Source organism: Python bivittatus, unplaced genomic scaffold, assembly GCF_059951505.1.
Source record: "Python bivittatus isolate LINGU-HERP-01145 unplaced genomic scaffold, Pbiv_v1 ctg000410_np1212, whole genome shotgun sequence".
Lineage (NCBI taxonomy): Eukaryota > Metazoa > Chordata > Lepidosauria > Squamata > Pythonidae > Python > Python bivittatus.
In genome coordinates this window covers 15,596,441-15,619,860 of record NW_028277067.1, presented here as the reverse complement: position 1 = coordinate 15,619,860, position 23,420 = coordinate 15,596,441, and the positions used below count along the sequence as shown (strand labels likewise).

Genomic DNA, 23,420 nt, shown 5'->3' with positions numbered 1-23,420 from the left:
GCCAATTTGTAAAGATCGTATTTTAAAATCATGAAGAACATCATGTGTAATTTAGCTGGACAAGTTCCTTAGCCCTACAACCACAACTTTTCAGAGCCTCTCAGGCATATGATGAGCATCGCTTTAATGCAACAAGAATTTGTTTTATCAGATATATGAAAAGTATCACGAAAAGGATATCATTGCAGTATTTTGTAATGTTATAAACCGCTACAAGGTTTACTTAAATGGGAATATCTCTGTCTCTGTCTCAACATCTGGACCCCACGTTGCTTACTATTTTGGTCATTTTCTGCTAAATTAGATATATTCCCAGCCTATACATGATAAGCCATATCATGTCTGTCATATAATGTAAGCTATGACATGTACGTGGTCCTGCATTTTGAAAGTTCAGACCCAAATGGCAGAGTGGCTAGGATATCACACTTGGACAGGAGGCCCTGAATTTACATTTCTGCTTAGTCTTGGACCTCTGCAGATGAGAGTAGACTGAGTGGTGTCTTCCTTCCTAATTTATCTTGCCAAAATTTGATAGCTTTGTATACTGTATGCTGTCCTGATCTCTTTAGAAGGATGCTAAGTGATAATTGTGAGTGATAGTACTGCTGTACTGGATGCTGTCCATTCAATAAATAAATCTGATTGGAGGAAAGACCACTTACTTTAAATGGATTTTGTCTCATAGGAATGGCATTTAATGCAGATAACACAATTGTTGCACAATCATTGGTTATTTATTTTTATTCAACCTGTGCTTCTCCCAAATTCATTGCTCTTTACAAGAATCCTAATGCATAGGTCTCCTGCTCCCCCTGCCCCCCGACCTCTACCTAACTGTGGCACAAACGTGTCCCATGCCACAGCATCCACCCTTTTGCCTTGCCCTCGTAACACTGACTTCATTTCAGCCCCAGCCTATGAGTGGGGTAGCCTTCAGTTGTCCTTAGCTGTACTGGCTTTTAAATAGTATTTATCACTCTTCCCAACTTATTCTAACAGTGAGCGTCAAGGTGTATAAAATCTGGTAGGTTTTGTCACCCATTACTGTGGAGCGAAGATAGACTGCCGTGACTTGAAACAGGCAGTCGAAGCAGAATAGAGGTCAGTGACATGGGCAGCAAATATCATGCTAATGATAATGTGGTTTTCTGATGACTCAAGGAGGTGTGGAGAACACTTTATGGCAGAGTGTGCTTCAGTCAGGTAGGCTGGGGATGTTAGGAGTGGCAGTTCAGCACATCAGCAACACAAGTAGGGGAAAGGCTGATTTCCTGTGTCTACTATAGTTTCTGGGCGGGTTCTGTTGTACAATTGCTGGAGGCAATACAGTAGTGATCTCAGAGCTGCAATTAATTTCAGTGTCCCCACAAAACAGTATTGGCATTAGGCATGGTTGCCTATCAGATTGTTAGCTGTCCCCCTGACCTCACACTAGAAGAAAGCAAGCTGAATGAAAGAGTCATTTATGATCTTAAATCTAAACAATCCAATTGGACAGAAAACCCCAAAATATGTTCTTGAAGACTCAGGCTGTTTCCAGGAATGGCTTCTGTGATGAGATAGCTGCCTCATCCTCTGGGGTGTCTAGGCAGGATTTCTAAATTTGTCGTTTTTAAAAATTAATTCATATTTGATTTTTTCAAAATTACATAGTGCTTGCACATTTTAATATGCCTGTAACGTTTGATCCTAGATGGTTCCAGGACGCTTACCTCTTATATAAACAATGAATTTCCACCATTCTTTGTAAAACAACCATTTATTACTTTAGCTTGTCATAGGATGAACTTTACCAGATACTTTTTCAAGTCAAGCTGTCGACCTGATCTTATCATTCCATCTATCCATTGAAATGTTATCCAAATATTGCCATTGTTTAGCAGTGGTGTTTCTAAACTTGTGACCTATTTGTTTTTCCTACTACTAGTAGTTTTTTTTTCTACTACTACCATATTTCTCCTTACCAGAAATAAAAATCCCATTATGCACTTTATGTGGGGTTGCCTTTGCAGACTCTGAACACTGCAATTGGTTCAAAATACAGCAGCTTACCTTGGTTGGCAACAGATTTCAAGGACAATTCCAACTGCTGGTGTTACCTATAAAGTTCTATATGGGTTGGCTTCAAAGTACCTGCAGGAAGGTCTACTGTGGCTCAATCCATCCATTACAAGGTTCCCAACTCAGGAGACCATGACCAACGATTCCTCCCTTAGGCATGAAAACCATTTGGGTGACTTTCCTCCAGTCCCTGTCTCTCAACCTAACCCACCTCAGAGGGTTGTTCTTGTTTTGTTTCAGCAAAACAGGCAAAGAACTTTATGGCGTGTCAAAGACTACAAGTGCTGAATTACTTAATTAAGCTCAATTAATTCAGTGGGGCTTATTGTGAACAAATGTGCATAAGATGACAGCCTTATAGTGTTATAGCAGTGCATACTTTTGTGGAAATGAGGTTGCTTCATCAGTTACATCAATCAAATTTAAATAATTGTAATGTTTGAAAGCAGGGAAGTGCACCCTGTTTGGGGCCAAGGGTTTAGATGGTTTTTGAATAGCAATTCAAGGGCAGCCCTCCAAAAATGGAAAAGCCAGGATAAAAATTAAATTAAATTTTAATTAACATTAATATTAAATCAACTAAATACAAGAAATATGTGTTTAAGAATTTTCCTCTTGCAGCTTATTAAAATTAATATGATGGCAAATTTGGTTGGTGATCTGGAGGTGGCACATAAGATAATGTTCCTTTTCCTATCATTTCCAGCTTGCAGAATGTTTCACTTTCAAGGATTCTTGCTAAAGCTTCTATTTTCTCAGAACTCTTCCTACAATGGTTTAATGTGGGGCTCTGCTTCCTGTTTGAGATTTTACCACCTCATTACATTAGCTTCTTAGTCAACTCTGCTTCTAGCTATGGTCTTCAGATCTTTTTCAACCTGGGTTATGAAATTGAAAGGCCTCTGGTTTTTTTTTTTCTTTCCTCTTTCAGCCAATAACATGCTTCTGTAAATTGCCAGCTGTCAAATGTAACATTCTGATCACTGATGCATACTAGGATTCTTCAGTCTCCCAGTCAAATCTGTTGACTCTTTGTCAATCCAAAGTGACAGCTTGAACCCTCTCTTCCCTGACAACCATAGCCAATTCGATCACAACTGTATTAGTCTCAATACATAGTTGCAGACCTAGGCTTTTAGCCTATTTAATCACATTATAAGCTCACTTAGCGGTCATTTTTAGAACACACACTTTACAATATACAGAAAGAAATACAATGTTCTTTGCCCATGGCCTTGGATCCTACTGTCTCCCAGCTGATCTATTTAGAAGGTTTTATAAAGATTAAAGGGAAAGAACCATGTACACCACTCTGAACAACTTAGAGAAAAGGCAGACTAAAACCTTTTTTAAAACCAACCAACCGACCAGCCTCGATTATGCTGCTTACAAGAAACATGTAAATCCTGTTAATGCCTAGTGTTTAGTCTGTACAAATGCTAAAACTAGTTATCTTATAGTGTGAATATTTCAAAGCCTTCCTAATGAACCCACTGTTGAATTTGCAGACTTGTAGTCCTATCATCAGTATCATTATAGAAGAGAGAGGTGAGGTTGGGAAAAGCAAAAGAGAAGATTACAACGTCTATGATAATGAAGGCAGGCTATAATGAAAGGTAATTACAGAATATATGCTCAGTAAGAGCAGTGCCCTAGAACAGTAATATGAATCTCAGAATGATTTTTGATGTGGGCTGGGTAGACCCATAAGCTCAGGATCCCACCATTGGCTGGATGCAGAAATTGATTCTGTGGTGATTACAGTATATAGTTTAAGGAAGCACAGATGGCTAAATATTGCTATAAACCACTACCATGAACAAGCAGGCTTCTGAGGGTCCAAGGTGTGAAATAAATCAATCTACAAAAGTCATCAACATAACTATATGTAGTTACTTCTTTGCAGTTGTTCTGTCAGTATCTTAGTGAGTTTGATTAACTGTGTAGGGTATCTGTAGATTGGCCATTGAAGCAGTAAAAAAATTAAATGTGGATATAGAAAGAGAGATTACTTTAAATCATTGAGAGGTTCAGGATGGTGTCAGGGAGGTTAAAAAAATAACAAGTATCACAGTGCAAAGAACAGTATGTGAAAATCCTGTAGATCAAGGAACCCAACTAATTCAGATTCAGTCACTATGGTCAAATTAGGCTCATCCATCTCCTCCATTATAATGGGCTGGAGGGAAATAAAATGGCTACCAGATCTGAACTCCAAAAAATCTAGATCACCATGAGATGGCAGAAAAGAGACACAGAAAGCTTTTTCTTCCATCTACTGATAATTCAGATTTTTGCAGCCAGATCTAGTGCTAACAACATCAGTAACAACTGAGACATTGGAAAAGAAGATTAAAAAACAACTGGGCAGTTATTTGGCTACTAAGAATTTTTTACTAAGAAAATACCCTACAAAGAGGAATGGACTTAATTAGCAGAAAGTTTATACTGGCAAGAACAACCATGATCCATCTGCCCAGCAGTCAACATTTTCTTAGATTGTAGAAATCTACGTACACTTTTCATTTTTAGTGCTAAATAATACAAAATTGAGCTAGCTATCTTGTGACTTACCAAATCATAGAAAGTCAAACTATATATTATTCATCAAGGTGTGTTATGAAATTTTTTTTTTCTAAAGATGCAACTTCTAATTGAATGTCTCAGAGAAGTCTAACTCAACCCACATAACACATTTTCCCATTCAAAATCATTCCTGCAACTTAATCCTCATTCCCTTGCAGGATTCTAACTGTGCATAGATCCAATTTTCAATCCCAAAACTCAGTTCTGGAATATATGAAATGATAGTGGTGTTTCTGAGTAGGCAAATTTTTCTTAAAATGTTTATTTCAAAGTACAGTGGTACCTCGGGTTGCGAACCACCTCATGTTACGAACCAGATATGCGGCCATTTTCCCTGCTGCCACGCGGTCACGGCTTCCTGTGGGCGAGATCGTGGTAGCAAGGAGACGTTTGGTGAGGCTTGTGGTGTGTTTTGTGGAGTTTTGGAAGGGTTTTGGTGTGCTTGTCAGCATGGCTCCAAAGAAAATGCAGAGCAGGCTTGGCAAGAATAATTCATTTCTCGAGGGTTATGCAGCGCAGGAAAAAACAACTGACTTTAGACAGGTTTTTCCCCAGAACTGAGCCTGCAGCTAAGAGGCAAAGAAGAGAGGAAACCCCTGAAGGAGATCTCCCCAATGTCCTTTTGGAGGGGGACTCTCCCTCCAAACAATAACTGCCTCCCCACCCCATTCTCCCTCTTCATACTGTGCTGTACTGTACTTTTTTTCATGTTTTTGTGGTTTAAAAATAAAATGCATATGTTTCAGAACGGATTAACCGTATTTACATTGAACCTTATGGGGAAATTTGCCTCAGGTTGCGACCAAATTCGGAGGGAGGGCGGAACGGATTAACCGTATTTACATTGAACCTTATGGGGAAATTTGCCTCGGGGTGCGACCAAATTCGGGGGGCGGAACGGATTAACCGTATTTACATTGAACCTTATGGGGAAATTTACCTCGGGCTGCGACCAACTCGAGATGTGATCAGAGTCACAGAACGGATTAAGTTCGTAACCCGAGGTACCACTGTAACTACAAATGCAGAGAAATATAAGCCAAAGGGCAACTTCTGAGCAGAGTTGAATTCTGTACTTTTACTGACTGTCTTAGCTAAGGTTTGGTAACAGATAAATATTAACCAAGAGGCAATTTGCCAAAGACAATGTGTAACCATTTAGCTATGTATCAATTCACCTGCAAAATGAAGTAAATGTGTCCAGTTCCTTCTTTCCCAGAATTTATGACTGAATGAGTGTGAAGTATTGATAAAATTGTTCTCATATCTTGGCTTGACATTGCAAAATCATCTTTGAGTGCCAATGCGGTATAATGGTTAGCAAAATGGACTTGGACCATGAAGGCCCAGGATCAAATCCTTTCAGCTATAATGTTTAGCTCGTGACCTTGGATAGTCACTCTTTTGTAGCCTACATTATCTTGCAGAATTTTTACAAGGTTAAAAGGGAGAAAGAACACCATATATTCTACTTTGTGTCTGTCTTCACCTCAATTATTGCCTAGACTGGCTTTTGATGACTCCCTATCCAAACCTATAGTGATAATTATGTTATAGACTCCTGAGAAAGCTATACATGGGACACCTGCTAATGCTAATACTGGTTGGCTGGTTTTATAAAACACACTAACTCAATATTTCATAAACTGTATTTGTGGAATATCACTGATCTGCAAACAAAGGTGTGGGGCTTGGGTCCAGTCAGTTTCACCAGCCAAGCAAGTATCTTATCCATAATAAAAAGGATCTTTCCTACTCAGTGTTACATTGAAACAATTGGAGGGGAAAAAAATCATCACTGGAAAACCTTTGGATGAACAATTGCAGAGAACATGAACTTTTAGGTGAAAATATTGTGGGTTTTTTGTTTCTTTACAACCAAGACCAGCTATTGAAATAGGATGAATGTTATGCTGATTCTAAGACATTCTTTAAAAAACCCTCAATCCAGACATTGAAAGAACTGGCCATCAAAAGTAAACTTGCTTATCCTGTTAATATTTATAGTATAATCAATGCATTTAATATAAGGAGGGAATAATATAATTAATCATGTTTTAAGTCAATATTCCTTTTATTCCCCCCCCCCCATTTTAAAGAAATATTTATAAATGTTGCAGATAAAAGGAATGTATTGCTGGTGTTCTATGATCTGGAGAAGTTTAAGAAACACTGCACTGAAACCAGATTAATAAACATAATTGCTATGTTCACATAACATGCTATTCCCAGTAAAACATATCATGGTTTGATGTGATGGCTGAGTTCATACAATCGCTAGAAGAATTTCACAAAATACTGAACCACAACCTCATTTTAGTTTAGCATGTTATGTGAATCCAGCTACTCTATTTCATGACATTAATTAAACACTGAGCAGAGATTTTGTAGTACTTAGGAACTTTATGGAAATGCATCTCCCTCCGTTAGTCTGGGTGTGAGACTGGAACTGCTGTTTTAAACTGAGAGTCTAAGTCTATAAATTCCACTTTGAACTTTAAATTTTATCTTGGAATAAGCAGCTGGTTCCTCTGAGGTCCTATAGGAGCACCTTCTCTTCCTCCTCCATGTTCATGTCCAAAGGCATCCTCTGTTCTTCTGAGACCCTTCCCACATGGAAGACATCAACGTATTCTCAACATGTGCAGCCAGGGAGCCACTTTAATGACAATGATCATAGTACATTCAAAGGGTTGGCTTCAGAGCACCCATGGGTGCCATGGTCCCTGCCATGCCACTAGATGGTGCTCAGGCATCATATATTAATATAGATCAGTGTTGTCCAAACTCAGCCACTTTAAGATGAGTGGACTTCAACTCCCAGAATTCCTCAGCCAGCTGGGGAATTCTGGGAGTTGAAGTCCACTCATCTTAAATTGGCCAAGTTTGGACAACACTGATATAGATGAATCTATTAATTCATACACACATGCATAGACACACAGAGTTCATGAAATAGTCATAACGTACATGATTTCTATGTTCTCATATGAAATCTCCTTGTGGCCACATTTAATTTAAAAAGCACATTTAAAAAAAATGAGTTTCATGTTGCAGTGGTTATTCTTAGCCCTAAATCACTGTATGAAATTGAGCAATGCTGCCTGCTGCCTATAAAGGTTAGTAACTGCTGTACTAGTCTATCTCTTTGGGATTAAGTGTTTTCTCAAAAATTGAGTCAACATTTATCTGCAGGCATTCTTCTGAGAAAAGATCTTACTTTTTCTCAGCCACATTGTTTTCCTATCTGGGGTTGGGAATTCTGAGGACTTTAAAGTAAGTTCTCCTTCTTCTTCTGACATAATTTTGGCTGTGGGTATGATGAAGCATGCTTCACTGATGATATGGTTGCCGATGTAATCTGTGGTGGGATCTGCCCAGCTCCTATTGACCACGTTAGGCTGCTGAGGGCATGCCTCTTCTCCGGTCACTAAACAGTGCTCTCTATGGCCAGGTTGGCTGGGGCTGCCTGAGAAGCCAGATGCCTGGTTTCTGCAGAGCCACCTGGCTGAAGGGTGCTTTCTGAAGCACATGCTAGGTCTTGCATGGGCTCTCTATAAACACAGGTTTAGTGCTTTTTGGAAAGCGGATTAGACCTATGTTTTAAAAACAGGAATAGTGCTCTCTTCACAGAGCATTTGTCCTCTGCTGCTGTTATGGGAAGGAGTGACCTTGAGGAACAGCAGGAAGAACTGCAACCAAGACAACAGTCAGATAAAAGAAATCTGAGTCCAGGCCAGATTGGTAACCCAAGTAAGCACCTCAGATAAGACCCCCTCTAGTTCTCATGAAGATAAAGGGGGGGGGAAGCATATTCAGACTTGCAAGATTCTGCTACTGTAATCTTATAATGAAAGTAGTATTAGTGTGTGTGACTTTGGTTTCCTAGTCTGGTTTACCTTGAAGGGCTGACAGCTGCACAGAGAGTTGGTCTCAGCTGAGAAAGAAAGACAAGTTCTGCCAGCTGTGTGTTGCTGGTTCTGTTACCAGTGGGAATATCAAATATTTTCTGCTGCTTCTGCCCAGAAGAGTATTGTGTGACTGTAGCTTTTACAATGTTTCTGACTTTGGGGGCTGACAACATTTTGCTTTTTTCATTCTGGCTATCCATGGGCTACTTCTAGGCGCTGCTATTCACAAGTTCAGAAATGGACTCTGCCAGCACTGCCATTCTCTTGCAGCCCTAGTCAGAGACAGAACTTGCTCATTATCAGTCACTTCCTCCTGCTTCATACCATGTGTAAGATTTGCCCCGTTCGACAGAGAAACTCTCGTGACACGTGTGGTTCACAAAGAAGGTTTACTCATGCGTAACGTAGTAGTCACAAGCAAAGCCAGGACTGGCTTGGTACAATTGCATCACTTGTTATATTCCCCCCTTCCCGCGCTTTTTCCCGCCTCGTGATCGCGTTGCAGCTGTGGACTATTGGGCCCCCCAATGTCCCCCTTGATCGTTCATGATGGCAGGGTCGGTCAGAGTCCATTGTCCTTGATTGCCAGTCCCCTTCCGGCTGGGTTGATCCCTCCCTGCTACGTGCAGACCCGCGGGTTCTGTGCTGCGTTGCGATCTTGTTTCGCTGCCCTGCGGCCCCGTTCCTTGCATGCTCGCGCCGTTATCAGTTCATAGTTAAAAGCTTCCGCTGTGGTTTTCCTGTTTAGCTGGCCGCAGGTGGCTCGTTAATTAGCGGCGCTTTCGGTTCCTCTTTTCCCCGCTAGCTACCGCCGGTGGATTCCGCGTGGTCTGGTTGCGAGCTTCCCTGCAGCCCCGTGCTTCCCTGAAGCCTCGTGCTGACCGAACCTGACATGCCGCCCCCCTGAAGACAACTCCCCCCTCGGTTCTATTTCGGCTTCCCGGGGTATTTACTGTAAAAGTCCCGCACTAGGTCCGGCGCCCTTATGTGGGTTTTACTCACCCATTCGCTGTGGGACTTGGGGAAATGTTTCCATTGCACTAGGAGCTGGGTCTGCCCCTTGTGCCTCCGGGCGTCCAGTATCCGGTTGATTTCGAAGTGCTGCTCCCCCCCGACCATGATGGGTGGCGGTACTCCCTCCGCCTTGTGCCAGGCGTTCCCCGGCTGGTGCAACTTTAGCAGGCTGCAATGGAACACCGGGTGGATCTTCCCGAGGCTTTTCGGGAGCGTCAGCCTGACGGTCACCGGATTGATGACCTCCGTAATGGGGAACGGCCCCACAAACCTCGGGCTGAGTTTTTTCGATGCCTGGTGCGTCTTTAGGTTTTTGGTTGACAGATACACCTGGTCTCCCACTTTCCATTTCTCCTCGGGGAGCCTCTTGCGGTCCGCGTGCTTCTTGTAGTCGGCTTTGGCTCTTTGCAATGCCGCGTGCGCCGCTCGCCGGGTCTCGTCGATTTGGGCGAACCAGGCGTCCAGGGAGTTGATCTGGGATTCCGGCTGAGGCAGCTCCGGCATGGGGACGAAGTCTCTCCCGGTGGCTACTTTGAACGGAGAGAACCCGGTACTCTTGTGGACGGCGTTGTTGTATGCCACCTCCGCGAATGGTAGTAGCTCCGCCCAATCGTCCTGTTGGTGCCCCACGTAGCAGCGCAGGTACTGTTCGAGTCCCCCGTTCAGGCGTTCCGTGGCTCCGTCCGTCTGCGGGTGCGCCGCGGAGGATAGGGCTTGTTTCGTCCCCACCCGCTTCAGGAACTCCCGCCAGAACCGCGCGATGAAGTTGCCGCCCCGATCGCTGACGACCCGTCGAGGTGCGCCGTGGAGTCGGTAGACATGTTGCACGAACAGTCTCGCCAGCCCCTCGGCCGTGGGGACTCGCCGGCACGCTACAAAATGCGCTTGTTTGGAGAATAAGTCCGTGACCACCCAAATGGCGGTCTTCCCCTTACTCTCCGGGAGCTCCACTATGAAGTCCATGGCGACCTCTTGCCAAGGGCCGTCGGGTTCCGCTACCGACTGGAGTAGGCCTCTAGGTTTGCCTTTGGCTCCTTTCGCTGTCGCGCACACCGGGCAACCCCCCGAGTACGCCTCCACGTCCTTCCGGAGCGTGGGCCACCAAAACTGCCGCCGGATTAAGTGGAGTGTCTTTACGAAGCCGTAATGCCCCGCACTCCGGCTGTCGTGGGCTCTCTCCATGACCTCCCGTCGGCAACCCTCGGGCACGTACAGCTTTCCTTCGTGCCACCACAACCCCTCTTGGCCGGTTAGCGCCTCTCGGTTCTGCTTGAGCCAAGCGTCCCGCTCCGCCACCTCTGCGAACCCTTGCCTTACTTCAGGCGCCGCGTCCCGTCGCTCCCCCTTGGTCTGGCTTCGGGTCACCGCCTTTGCAGCCAGCCTGCTGGCGGGGATGACGGAGTCCACGATCTCCTCCCGTAGGCTGGCGTGTTGGGGCATGCGAGACAGTCCATCTGCTAGGAAGTTGCGCTTCCCGGGGATGTGTTTCAGTGTGAACCTGAACCTCCCGAAGTATTGGGACCACCGTGCCTGTTTGGGGGATAGCTTACGCGGGGTCTTCAGGGCCTCGAGGTTCTTATGGTCCGTCCACACCTCGAACGGTTCAGTTGCCCCCTCCAGTAGATGCCTCCACGTGGCCAGCGCCCACTTGACCGCGTACGCCTCTTTCTCCCACACCATCCACCTCCTCTCCGTCTCGGTGAATTTGCGGGAGGCGTAGGCACACGGGTGGATGGCCCCCTCCGGGCTGGGTTGGAGCAGGACTGCCCCCATTGCCACGTCTGATGCATCCACTTGGATTATAAACCGCCGGTCTGGGTCGGGATGGCGCAGGATCGGCTCCGCGGTGAACTGCCGTTTTAGTTCCTCAAACGCCCCCTGGCATTCTGCAGTCCACGCGAGTGCCATGCTGGGCTTGGGGGGTTTCCCAGTGCCCTTGGTTTTTAGCAGGTCGGTTAGGGGAAGGGCGATTTGGGCGAAGTTCGGGATGAACTGACGATAGAAGTTCGCAAACCCTAGGAAGCTTTGGAGTTGCCTCTGGGTTCGCGGCGCTTCCCAGCCCAGGACATCCCTTACTTTCGCCGGGTCCATCTCAATTCCCCGGCTGGATATTCGGTAGCCGAGGTAGTCTAGTTGCTCTCGATGGAACTCGCATTTCGAGAGCTTTGCGTACAGCTGTGCCTTCAGCAGTCTCTGGAGCACCGTGCGCACCAGGCTCACGTGCTCCGCCAGGGTCTCGGTGTAGATGAGGATGTCGTCCAGGTAGACCAGGACGTCCCGGTAGAGTAGGTCGTGCAGCACCTCATTTATTAGCTGCATAAATACCCCCGGGGCCCCTTTTAATCCGAACGGCATCACGGAAAACTGGTAGCTTCCGAGCGGGGTGTTGAACGCCGTCTTCCACTCATCTTTTGCGCGGATCCTGACTCTGAAGTAGGCTTCGCGCAAGTCCAGTTTTGTGAACACCCTCCCCTTCGACAGATGCGACATCAAGTCCTTCATCAGGGGGAGGGGGTATTTGTACTCCGTGCTGATTGCGTTCAGCCCCCGGTAGTCTACGCACATACGGAGCGAGCCATCCTTCTTCTCCCGGAATAACACCGGGGCCGCTAATGGTGACTTCGCGGGTTGGATGAATCCCCGCGCTAGGTTCTTGTCTATGAACTCGCGCAGGGCCCCCATCTCCCTCCTCGACAGGGAGTACATTTTCGGCTTAGGCAGGGTCGCTCCTGGCTCTAGCTCGATGGCGCAATCACTGGGCCGGTGTGGTGGGAGCTGGTCGGACTCCTTCTCCCCGAACGCTGCCGCCAGGTCTCGATACTGCCTCGGGATTCCGCCGCCCGTCGGGGGTTCCCCGGGTCCGGCCCCTCGCTTTGCGGTCGCCTCGCCAGTCGCCGCCACCTCCCCTCGCCTCGGGATCGTGGCGGGTCTCCGGGGTCCCGGCGCTGCTGCTGCTGCTGTTGCCGCCCGGGTCTCGGGCCCCATCTGCTCTCGCCCCGTCTCCCGGTGTCCCGGACCCTCCGCTTGCCCGCCGGTGGTTGCGGCTGCCTCCGTCTCCACGGCTCGGTCCCCTCTGCTCTCGCCCCTCGCCGGTCTGTCGACCCCGAACCGCACTGCCTCCACCGTCCAGTCGACTCGTGGATTCCGCCGCCGCAGCCACGCCAAGCCGAGTACCACTGCGTAGTCGGCCACCGGGACCACCACAAACCTCAGTTCTTCCCGGTGACTCCCGATCGTCATCTGGACCAGCTCGGTGTAATACTGAGCTGGCCCCCGCCCTGCCAGCGTGCATCTAGCTGGCTGAATGAAATGGGCTCCCGGAGGCGCCTCAGCTGTAGCCCGAGCCCCGAGACCACCGCTGGGTGCATCAAGCAGTGGGTGCAGCCCGAGTCCAGTAGCGCCCGTAGCTGCGCCTCCCCTCCGGATCTCATCCCCCGGACATGTATCCTCACCCGGAACGGTGGGCAGTCCTCGTCTCCTATTGGGTCCGCGCGCCTCGACTCCCCTGCTCGCACTGGGACGCCGTTCAGTGCGAGCGCGCCTCGTTTCCCGCCAGCTCCAAGTCCTCTCCGGAGGATGCTGTCTCCGGGGTCGACCACCCCCCGCGTCCTTTCTCGGTCACCGCCGCCACTGCCCCCTTCCGCGGTCGGTCACCGGTCCTTTTCCCGTTCGCACGCGGGGTTTTGACTTCGGGCCGTGGTGGGGCGCCTTCCCGCTCCGTCGGGCACTGCGCCGCTCGGTGGCCTCTGCCTCCACATCAGAAGCACAGATTCAGGGCTCTGGTCGCCTCTCGCCTCCCGGTGGACTGCCGCCGACCGCTCCGCCTCTCCTCGGGGGTCCTCTCCCTCGGCTGGTCCCTCGTCTGGTCCCGTCGTCTTGTGCTCTGTTGGATCTGCCGCCACGCCGATTCCGCCGTTCCGGCCAGCCAGATCCAATCCTTCACTGTGGGCGGATCGTCCCGCCCCAGTGCCCGTTCCAGGATCTCTGGGTTGAGTCCCCTCTTAAAATACTTCACCTTCAGGGACTCCGGCCAGTCCGCGAGCTTCTCGGCCAACCTCCGGAACTCCAGGGCATATTCCGATACCGATTTGCCCCGCTGTCTGAACTGTAGGATGTCGTCCTCCGCCCGCTTGGCGCTCAATGTGTCCTCGAATCTGTCCCGGAGCGCCTGCATGAAGTCCGGGAAACTCCGTAGTTCCGCCGCGTTGGCATCGTACAGCCCGATCACCCAGCTGGCTGCTTGGCCATCTAGCAGCTCGGCCACGTAGGATACCCTGTCCTCGTCTCTAGCGAATAGGTGACCACCCCTCTGCATGAACCCCCTGACGTGCGTCAGAAAGTGCGGCAGCTGTTCGGGGTCCCCTGAGAACTTCCCAGTGATACCTCGAAGTCTCAGGGCGTCTGCCGCCCGTTGGTCCTCCGACTGGGGCGCCGTGGGTGGTGCTGGCGGGGGTGCCGGACCGCCCCCCCTGTCGCTCGCCTCCTCGTTCACCGCCGGTGGCCCCACTCTCTGTAGTAGGGTCTGGAGCATCGCCTCCACGGCGTCTAGGCGTCGCTCGACTCTCTCCTCTAGTCGGGCGAATTTCTCGCTCCACTCACGGTTCCGGAACCCCAAACCCCGGGTCATCGTAACGCCTGAACCGTCTGGTCCTTGGTTCACGCCCATCGACCACCGCTCGGATGGAGGGCGCCCGGCCCTGGCCGCTGCCCCGTCGCTCCCGGGTGGCTCCGACCGCCCTTCCGCGAGCCTGGATTCCTCGCGCTCCAGCTGACCCACGGATTCCTCGTCGCTGGTCATGCCTGTATTGAGAAAGAAAACGCTCCTCGGTGGTACCGGGTAGCGCTGACGGTGAGTCCTGGCTTTATGTAAGATTTGCCCCGTTCGACAGAGAAACTCTCGTGACACGTGTGGTTCACAAAGAAGGTTTACTCATGCGTAACGTAGTAGTCACAAGCAAAGCCAGGACTGGCTTGGTACAATTGCATCACTTGTTATATTCCCCCCTTCCCGCGCTTTTTCCCGCCTCGTGATCGCGTTGCAGCTGTGGACTATTGGGCCCCCCAAGGGCCCCCATGATTGTTCATGATGGCAGGGTCGGTCAGAGTCCATTGTCCTTGATTGCCAGTCCCCCTCCGGCTGGGTTGGTCCCTCCCTGCTACGTGCAGACCCGCGGGTTCTGTGCTGCGTTGCGATCTTGTTTCGCTGCCCTGCGGCCCCGTTCCTTGCATGCTCGCGCCGTTATCAGTTCATAGTTAAAAGCTTCCGCTGTGGTTTTCCTGTTTAGCTGGCCGCAGGTGGCTCGTTAATTAGCGGCGCTTTCGGTTCCTCTTTTCCCCGCTAGCTACCGCCGGTGGATTCCGCGTGGTCTGGTTGCGAGCTTCCCTGCAGCCCCGTGCTTCCCTGAAGCCTCGTGCTGACCGAACCTGACACCATGCCCCTCTTCCACTTCTGCAACCTGTCAGCTAGGCTATTTTTGGATGTGGGTTTAATGTTCTTTCAGAAGAGCACTAGACTCATGACCAGATATAGCCTGACTTGAGACATCATAGGTGCAGAGCACGTCTGTGCCAGTGCCTTCTTAAGTGGGCATCTTGACAAATAGCTAAACCCTCCATTCCAAGCAGCCACCTATATTCACCCAGCCCATCCACATTAAGAGAAAAGATTGGTGGGAGTTTTCTCATGGGCAGGGAATGCTTCGTGGGAAGAGACACAAAGCTGATGGAATCTACACATTGTTTCCGTAACTTCCTTCCATTAAACCAGTAAAGAACACCATTTGTTGGTCTCATTACAGAGGCAGGATAGCACTTGACAGGCAGCAAATTTTGTACAGGCATACTTTTCTGGCAGCTTCACTTTCTATAGATGGAAGAGTCATTAAATATTTTCCAAACATCAAGGACTGTTTTAACACAGCCTTCTGCCTGTGACCATAATTTCAAAACATAATGGATGCACAAGGTTGAGGATAATACAAATGATACAAATCGTGTGATGCTGCCCAGCTTAGTTTTCAGCAGAAGAGCAGGATAAAAATAATAATAAGTATCAGTGAACTACCAGGCAATTTTTATTCCCTGAGGCCTACAGTTCCCAATAGTCAACATGTGAGAAGAAGGAGGAGGAACAATTATTGTTCAGTAAAAAGAAAAGCATTGTAAGTCTTCCTTGTTATCAAGCTATAAAAGGAATTTATAGTTATCTGAGGAACCACCTCTCCCCAATTGCATCTACTCATCCCATCAGGTCCAGCAGAAAGGGCATGTTGTGGGTCCCATTCACTAAGGAATGTCATCAGAGAAGACCAGGAGGAGAGCCTTTTCTACCACAGCACCTGCCCTCTGGAACACCATTCCCCTTGAGGTCAGATTGTCCCCGACTTTGCTGGTCTTCAGGAAAGGCCTGAAGACATGGCTTTGCCATCTAGCCTGGGATCTGGTAGTGGTGATATGGGGCCTGCAAAATGGCAATACTGTTAGTGAGATTGTGCTTTTCCATAGATTGTTTTTTTTTAATGCTTTTAATCATTTTTATTGTTTTAATGGTCTTTTGTTGTTAAGATTTTGGTTATATTTGTATTGGTTTTTGTGTTTTTAACTCTGTAAGCTGCCCAGAGTCATGTATGTGAGATGGGAAGCTATATAAATTGAACAAATAAATAAATTTCAAATATTTTCAAAGGGCTTACTGATAACATTCAGGAGATGAAAGTATGGTTCCTACACAAAGCTTTCGAGAAACCATTTGCTTATTATTTCTGAGATCACTGCTTTCCAAATGCAAAATCTTTTACTATGGAAAAGCTCTACGCCACACTATAAAAATAAATAATTTAATATGCAAGTATAGCTTGACGATTTTTGATTGGAGGAAATTTGATTTAATGTGATATTGCCAAACATTGGAATGGTAATCTTATGCAATAAGCTCTGTTCCCATTGAGCTGATTTTGTACACACACATAGACACGGGTTCTTGAACAGGACAGCGTTCCTGTTGAAGGCACCGCTTATTCATTTCAGTGAGGTGCTTCATGCTATGAAGGTGATGAGATTCAACTCATCAAAGCAAGAGGCAATGTTGCATTATAACACCCCATCACATGCTAGGCATTTCTGTTAGTGCAGACTAGTAAAATCAGTTGTACGCTAACAAGGAAGCTAGCATGGAAAAGTACCAGCAACAACCTGGGGAAAAGCCTCAAATTTCAGGAGGCAAGCCCCCGCAGCTTGTCATGTGCTCAATCGGAGCACATGATCCCTTGTGTTTCATGTATTATCATATATGGTTATGGGCTTGTATTAGGTAGTGTGACGTATATATGCTTAACCCAGCCCTCTGATGTACTAACCCAGCCCTCTGATGTACTCAATAAAAGAGGTTTCCAGACTCCGGTCTGGGCGCTCTCACCCCCCTCGAAGGAGAATCAGTTTGGTGTCTTCTTTCCCCTCACTCGTGGGAGGCCCGCTGTAACTGCGTGAATGTTACAAGGCAACACAAGATTCCTTTGTACAGCACTTCACATCACTTCTCAGCCTCTCTTAGCCTCTTCAGTTTTTACAAAAAACAAAGGTTTCCAGTAACTAACTATGAGCATCTGAAAAGGTTTTGGGACACATGCAGCATCTCTGTAGGAGCTTCATCCAGCTTTTGCAAGTATTGGAGAACATTATTGACCTCTAGCATAACCTGTCAAACTCTACTACTCATTTCTGAAGCATTAGGTTTTAATCTGTTCCCCAGGAGTGTGAATCTGACATACATATATAGCTTTTAATTGTTAAAGTGTTAGACTAGGAGTATGGGGATTCAGATTTTAGTCCACCCCTGCCATGAAAGGCCACTGGGTGCCTTTGGGCCAGTAATTCTTTCCTAGCCCAACAAACTTCACAGGATTCATATTGCGGGGAAAAATAAGAGGAGGAAGCACTACTGATGTTGTCTTGTACTTCTGAATGAAAGGTAAGATAATAAATAGAATGAATAAATAGAATTTGGACTCCAGCAAATAACTGGATCTAGATGGAAGAGGCTCTTTCAAGGTTGAATACCCTCCTCACAGCTTTCTTCATTTCTTTGTTCCTCAGACAGTATATAATAGGGTTCAGCACTGGTGTTACCACACAGTAGAGCACTGAAGCCAAGGTGTCCATAAAGAGAGAATGGCTGCTGCTGGGCCTGTTGTAATTGAACATGCAGGTGGCATAAAACAAGGTGACCACAGTGAGGTGTGAGGTACAGGTGGAGAAGGCTTTGTGGCGGCCTTGGGTGGAGCGGATCTTCAAGACTGCCATTACAATGTGGGCATAAGAAACCATGATGCAAAAAAAGGGACTGATCCCAAGGATCATGGTCACTGCCAGCAGTATCATTTGATTAGGGAAAGTGTCCACACAAGACAGCTTGAGGAGCTGGGGGACATCGCAGAAAATATGTTCAAGGCTATGAGAAGCACAGAAGGGGAGTTGGGCCGTCATGACAGTGTGTAGGATTGAATTGAGAAAACCACAACCCCAGGAGGCCACTGCCATTCCACTACACACTTTACTATTCATGATGACTCCATAACTGAGGGGATAACAGATGGCGATGTATCGGTCATAGGCCATCGTGGCCAGAAGGAGACACTCAACTCCTACAAAAGCCACAAGAAAGTATAGTTGGGCCAGGCAGCCCTGGATGGAAATAGTCTTTGTCTCTGCCAAAAGATTCTTAAGCAAGTGGGGTAGCGTAACAGATGTGTAACAAATGTCGAGGAATGATAGGTGCCGGATAAAAAAGTACATGGGAGTTTGAAGGCCAACATCCAGCCATGTGGTGGTCAGGATAAGTCCATTTCCAAGCAAGGTAGTGATATACATAGTGAGAAACAGGATAAAGAACAAAGCTTGGGGATCAGGGAAGTTGGAGTAGCCTAGGAAAACAAATTCTCTTCCTTCAGCAGTTTGATTTCCAATATGCTCCATGTTTTACATCTGAAATGAGGAAGAGGACATGGTGAAAAACCAAGAAATAAAACATAGCTGGACATTTTGCACACTTCTGCCCACACAACTGTTCAAATCTTTTCCAGCACCATTCACATATATTTATCTTATTTGGCATCTCTGTGTCATGTAATATAGTCATATGTTTTCCACAAACAAGCAGGCACAGAAAAAGTTATAAGAATGGAACCTATTATAACTATATGTAAATAATTTCCTCCTTGTGGCTTTAACAGGTTGTAAAGAGTTCTAGATACACTTACCTGACAGTAAACCCCTTTACACTCAAGGAAACCTATTCCTGAGTACTGCAACTGACAAGATTGCACTGATGGCATTGAAAACATATTGCAACACTTTCAACTGTTTTAATAAGAATGTTCCTATTATTTTCTAAATCAATTTTGAAAAATAAGTCTAATGAAATGGAGGTTGGTCGGATTCCTCCACTGCTGGATTAAAGTACTCTGTACCCATCTTTGAATTTGCAGGAAACTAACCCTTAATAAAACATGCTGTCCCCTTTGCCAATTCTTAGTCTACTACTGTTGCCCTTGTTTCAAGTCACTGCAGGCATTTGAAACCTAATAGATTTTAAACACCTTGAATTTTTCCATGGATAGGTTTGGAATGAAGGGGAAAAACAGAACATTAACCCCAGTACAGCTGAGGACAACTTAAATCCGTCTCACTCATGGGCTGGGCAGAATATGAAGGTGGGATCCCCACTGGTAATTCACAGTCTTTTACGATCATCCAGTCATTTTTAGATGGATATAACAGTAATGAGGATAGGCTTTGTAACACCTTTACAATGGCCAGGTGATGGTAGAAGATGCTATAAACAGCCACATGTGGGACAGTGGCCTATGGCAATGTCATAAGAGCAGGATAAAAAAAGACATTGCCAGGGTATGGTCTCCCATAACCCCATGATTCCTGGTTGTAAGAGTGAGAAAAGTCGAGAGAGAACAGATAGTGAAATGGTGCAGATGCTATATGTGGATGGCCATTAACATGGAGATAATATTATTAAAAGAAGGTAAAAGTCTTCAGATATTTGAAGGGGCATCATGTGGAAGATGGAGCAGACTTATTCTCCATTGTTCTACAGGGCCCAGCTAGGGGTGGAAATGGTTGGAGAGAAGATTCAGCTAGATAAATGGGAAAAAAATTCTTGAATGTAGAATGGGCAACCTTGGTGTTTGTGGATTCTGCTTTTCAGGAAGTCTGGAAACTCTGATGCCAGAGTTTCAGATCCTATACTGCACGGTTCCCCAATATCGACGGGTGGATGGGACTATCCAAGGAGTTGAGTATTAGTATTCATAGTACTATTAGTTAAAGTAGTATTTATTAAATTATTTTCATATAATCAATGTTTGGGGGTCGATGAACAATCTGAAACTTTGTGAAGGGATCGATGGTCTGAAGAGTTTGGAGATCTCTGCTCTACTGAACAGGATACTGAACTGGATTACCTCTGAGGACCCTTATCAGCGTTGCAATTTTACATCAAGCACACTATTAACTTCAAACATCTCTGCTACCACATGCACTGGTGATGTGATATAGACTAACTTTCCATCCTGATCTATTGGGAATGCAACCCCGGTGGCTGGATTGACTGGCAGTTCTGGGAATCAGCATAACTGGTGTTAGTCTGGTGTTGAATTTTGCTTTGTAATAACATGAATAATGATCCTACACCCTAAGCACAAACAACAAAATGAAATATGAACATAGCACATGACAAAGAAAGTGCATGCATGAAGGGGAAAAAGAGAAAAAGGTACTTAGTCCAGCAGATAAAAAGAAGGAAGGCAGGCTATAGTGTGAAAATATATTTACCAGTCACTTTTGTAATAGTCAGCTCGCTTCTGGATTTTTTCAGAACACCAAATAAACCTATGCATACTTCAGTTCTTATTTTACAGTATATCCAAACTGCCGCAATGTATTTTTAAATTTGATAGCTAGAATATAAAGATATCCCAGTGCCTTTGGGATTATTTCACTCAGAGGAATGTGGTAATCTTAGACAATTCCCAATCCAGTTTTACTATTTTTCTCCCAAGTTATAACATCTCTTGATTGAACTCAGAAGACTTCACAGTCAGCCCAGCTCAGTCTGGGAATTATAGCAAACATTCTGATGAGTTTAATTAATTTTTAGATAATATAAATCCTTTGCATAGTTTACCTGAGCAGTGATTTATGCAGTTTTGCACCAAATTGTACAACAGTGACAGACTGCTCAGATCACAATTTTATGGGCCTTTCCAGCTGAGTGGAAAGCTGAAAGAGTAGAATAGTAGAATAATGGGGCCAAATTCCCTCTCATCCCAAATAGAATCTGGAAATTGGAATTTGTTGCTTATATAAAGAAAGAAAAAGAAGGAATGACGCATCCTAAATAAAAGTGTTGTTTGGGACTCAGCTCCTTTCATGACTGGTCTATTACTTCATTCAACTTGGTTTATAACAGAATGGGATACAGGAATAGTACAGGAAGGAGCCTAGACATGACGGGGAGAATCCTGAATTCACATCCTTCTCATTCCTGCTGCAGTGCCATGCTTGCAAATGTTTTTTTCAGACATGTTATAGATGGAGGACAGCAAAGCTTAAGGAATGAACTTTGTCTGTCATGCATTGTGCAGGCATAATCAGGACAGAACTTGGAACAGATGCAATACGTGCAATGTAGGGATCAATAAAACGAGTACCAAATTTGGTGCTGGTTTTCTGCTGACTCAAGGATGGATAGATAATACTTTAACTGAGCAGTGGGGAAAGGTTTACAGATCTTAACATGTGCCTCAATATCTTAGGTGACTGTGGGTGTTATCCCGAACAGGAGTCACCGTGCGAAGTGATCAAGTGATAGGTTGGCAGCACAGATGTGCTCTGCACCAGTGACCTGTCACTCAGGGTATTTCTAAACAGGTGTCTATTGGACTTCTGGAACACTGGCATTTCCATGCCCCAAAATATCACAGTTGACAGATCAGCGAGGCATAGTAAGCCCGAGAGGCTCTGGAAACTTGTGGTTGTGGAGCTAAGGAAGTCATCCAACCAAATTACACATGATGTTCTTCATGATTTTAAAATACCATATTTAAAAACTGGCAATATCTATTTTGAAAATTAGTGCTGAAGGCATGATCTGGGACATACTTCCAATCAGAAGATGAAATTTGAGCAATATCCTGCTGAAAACACCCCTCCTTAGCTGTTAAGAATTTCACCTTTACTAAATGTTCAGAGAGTCATGCTGTTGTTGTTATGACTTATTATTTCTTCTACACGTTTTAAATTAATCTCACATTGTTCTAAGACCAAGTTGGAAATTGCCAAGATTTCAATATGGGCTTTGTCCTTGTAGCAGAAAGTCTGCATCGTTTTGAGTTAAATAGAAAGTACCCTGACTTTTTAATTACATCCTAGTATTTCGTTTTTCTTCCTATTGTCTTTCCTTTTCAATTTTGTTTCAGTTCTACTGCCCTTCCAAAGCCTATTAAACCAGAAAAGTAATTTTACACACCAAAGTCTCTTCCAGATGAAGGTGCAAAACAAGGGAGGTATTTCATAACAACAAGCACAAAAACACAAGCAATTTACTTTTTTGCATTTAAAAAGATGGAACGGATATATGTTGCTATATTTAGGGAAGAAACATAAGGGGAGAGATTGGTCCTTTTTGTTAGCAGGCAAGGCCACTGATTGGCTGATAGCTCTCAATACTCTGCTATTGGCCTGGAAAGGCAATTGCTGATTGGCTGCTTTTTCTCCACAAGCTCTGTACTCTTGCAAAAATGTAAATATGTTTACAGATAGTCCTCATTTAGCAACCACAATTGGGACCGGCAACTCGGTCATTAAGCGAAGCAATTGCTAAGTGAAATTGCAACTGTGCTTATGATCTTACTTCAGCTTTCCTTTGCTTTACAGATCTGTGAAGGTTGTAAACGCAAAGATTGGTCACAAAGTTACTTTTTCATCACCACCATAACTGTGAATGGTTGCTATTTAAGAATTTTGATTATAATAGTAAAATCTAATACAAACTAAAAGAAAGAGAAGAAAGGATTAAAGGTGCAAGGAAAAAGAAAAAAGAGAGAAGAAAGAAAAAAGAAAGAATATAATAAAGAAAGAGAAAAGAAATATATAAAGAAGTGACTTCCAACCTTCATCACAATAAGTATAAACAAATTTAGTGGCTCTTTACCCCCTCTAATGTTACAAACAATTATCTCTTCATCCCGTAGACAAATTATCTATAGACAAATCCATAAAGCATCATCTTTTCAGTCCTCGTGTCAGCAGAAAATCCATAAAGGCCAGGAGTAACAGCATATCTTGTTTTAACCTTGATCAAATAAACCAACTTTACATTCCTTCATTTTACTTCTAACAGTCTTAATCTTTACTTCATTCAAATATTTTCATAGGATTTAATTTCTCTTTATTTTTTTTTGTCCCATCACACAGAGTTCTTCGAGGTTTTAACAAGCCCCTTTAGTAAATCCAATAGGAAAAAATTGTCCAGGTCACTCTCTTGGTTTATTTCCCTTTTGAATTTTAAAGTCTCAGCCAGTTTCTTTTATAGATCCAGTGAAACATTATTTTCTAAGTCATTCTCTTGGCCTGTCAGTTGTAAATCCACTTTCGATACAGATGTAGAACAATCTGTCATTTCTTCAATAACATCTTTTGGAGATAGTCTTTCCATAGAAACAGACTTCATTACTGAAATTGTTGATACTGACATTGTGGCTGCTATTTTCTGGTTCCATTCTTCAAAAGTCTCCTTCAGTATTTTCATTGTTATACTGTTTTGCATTTTATAGG

The 23,420-nt window shown here is 45.3% G+C and overlaps 1 protein-coding gene across 1 annotated transcript; it reads right to left on the bottom strand.

The window, feature by feature from the left end:
* Positions 1-17,508: 17,508 nt before the first annotated feature.
* Positions 17,509-18,618, bottom strand: LOC103052260 (olfactory receptor 5V1-like). Its single transcript, XM_007444295.3, has one exon. It carries the CDS (start codon positions 18,543-18,545, stop codon positions 17,598-17,600), a length of 948 nt encoding a protein of 315 aa, XP_007444357.3. The 5' UTR covers positions 18,546-18,618; the 3' UTR covers positions 17,509-17,597.
* Between the last annotated feature and the right edge of the window lie 4,802 nt (positions 18,619-23,420).

What these genes read in the sequence shown, in the direction of transcription:
- LOC103052260 (XM_007444295.3), bottom strand. Translation starts at nt 18,545, where the DNA reads ATGGAGCATATTGGAAATCAAACTGCTGAAGGAAGAGAATTTGTTTTC.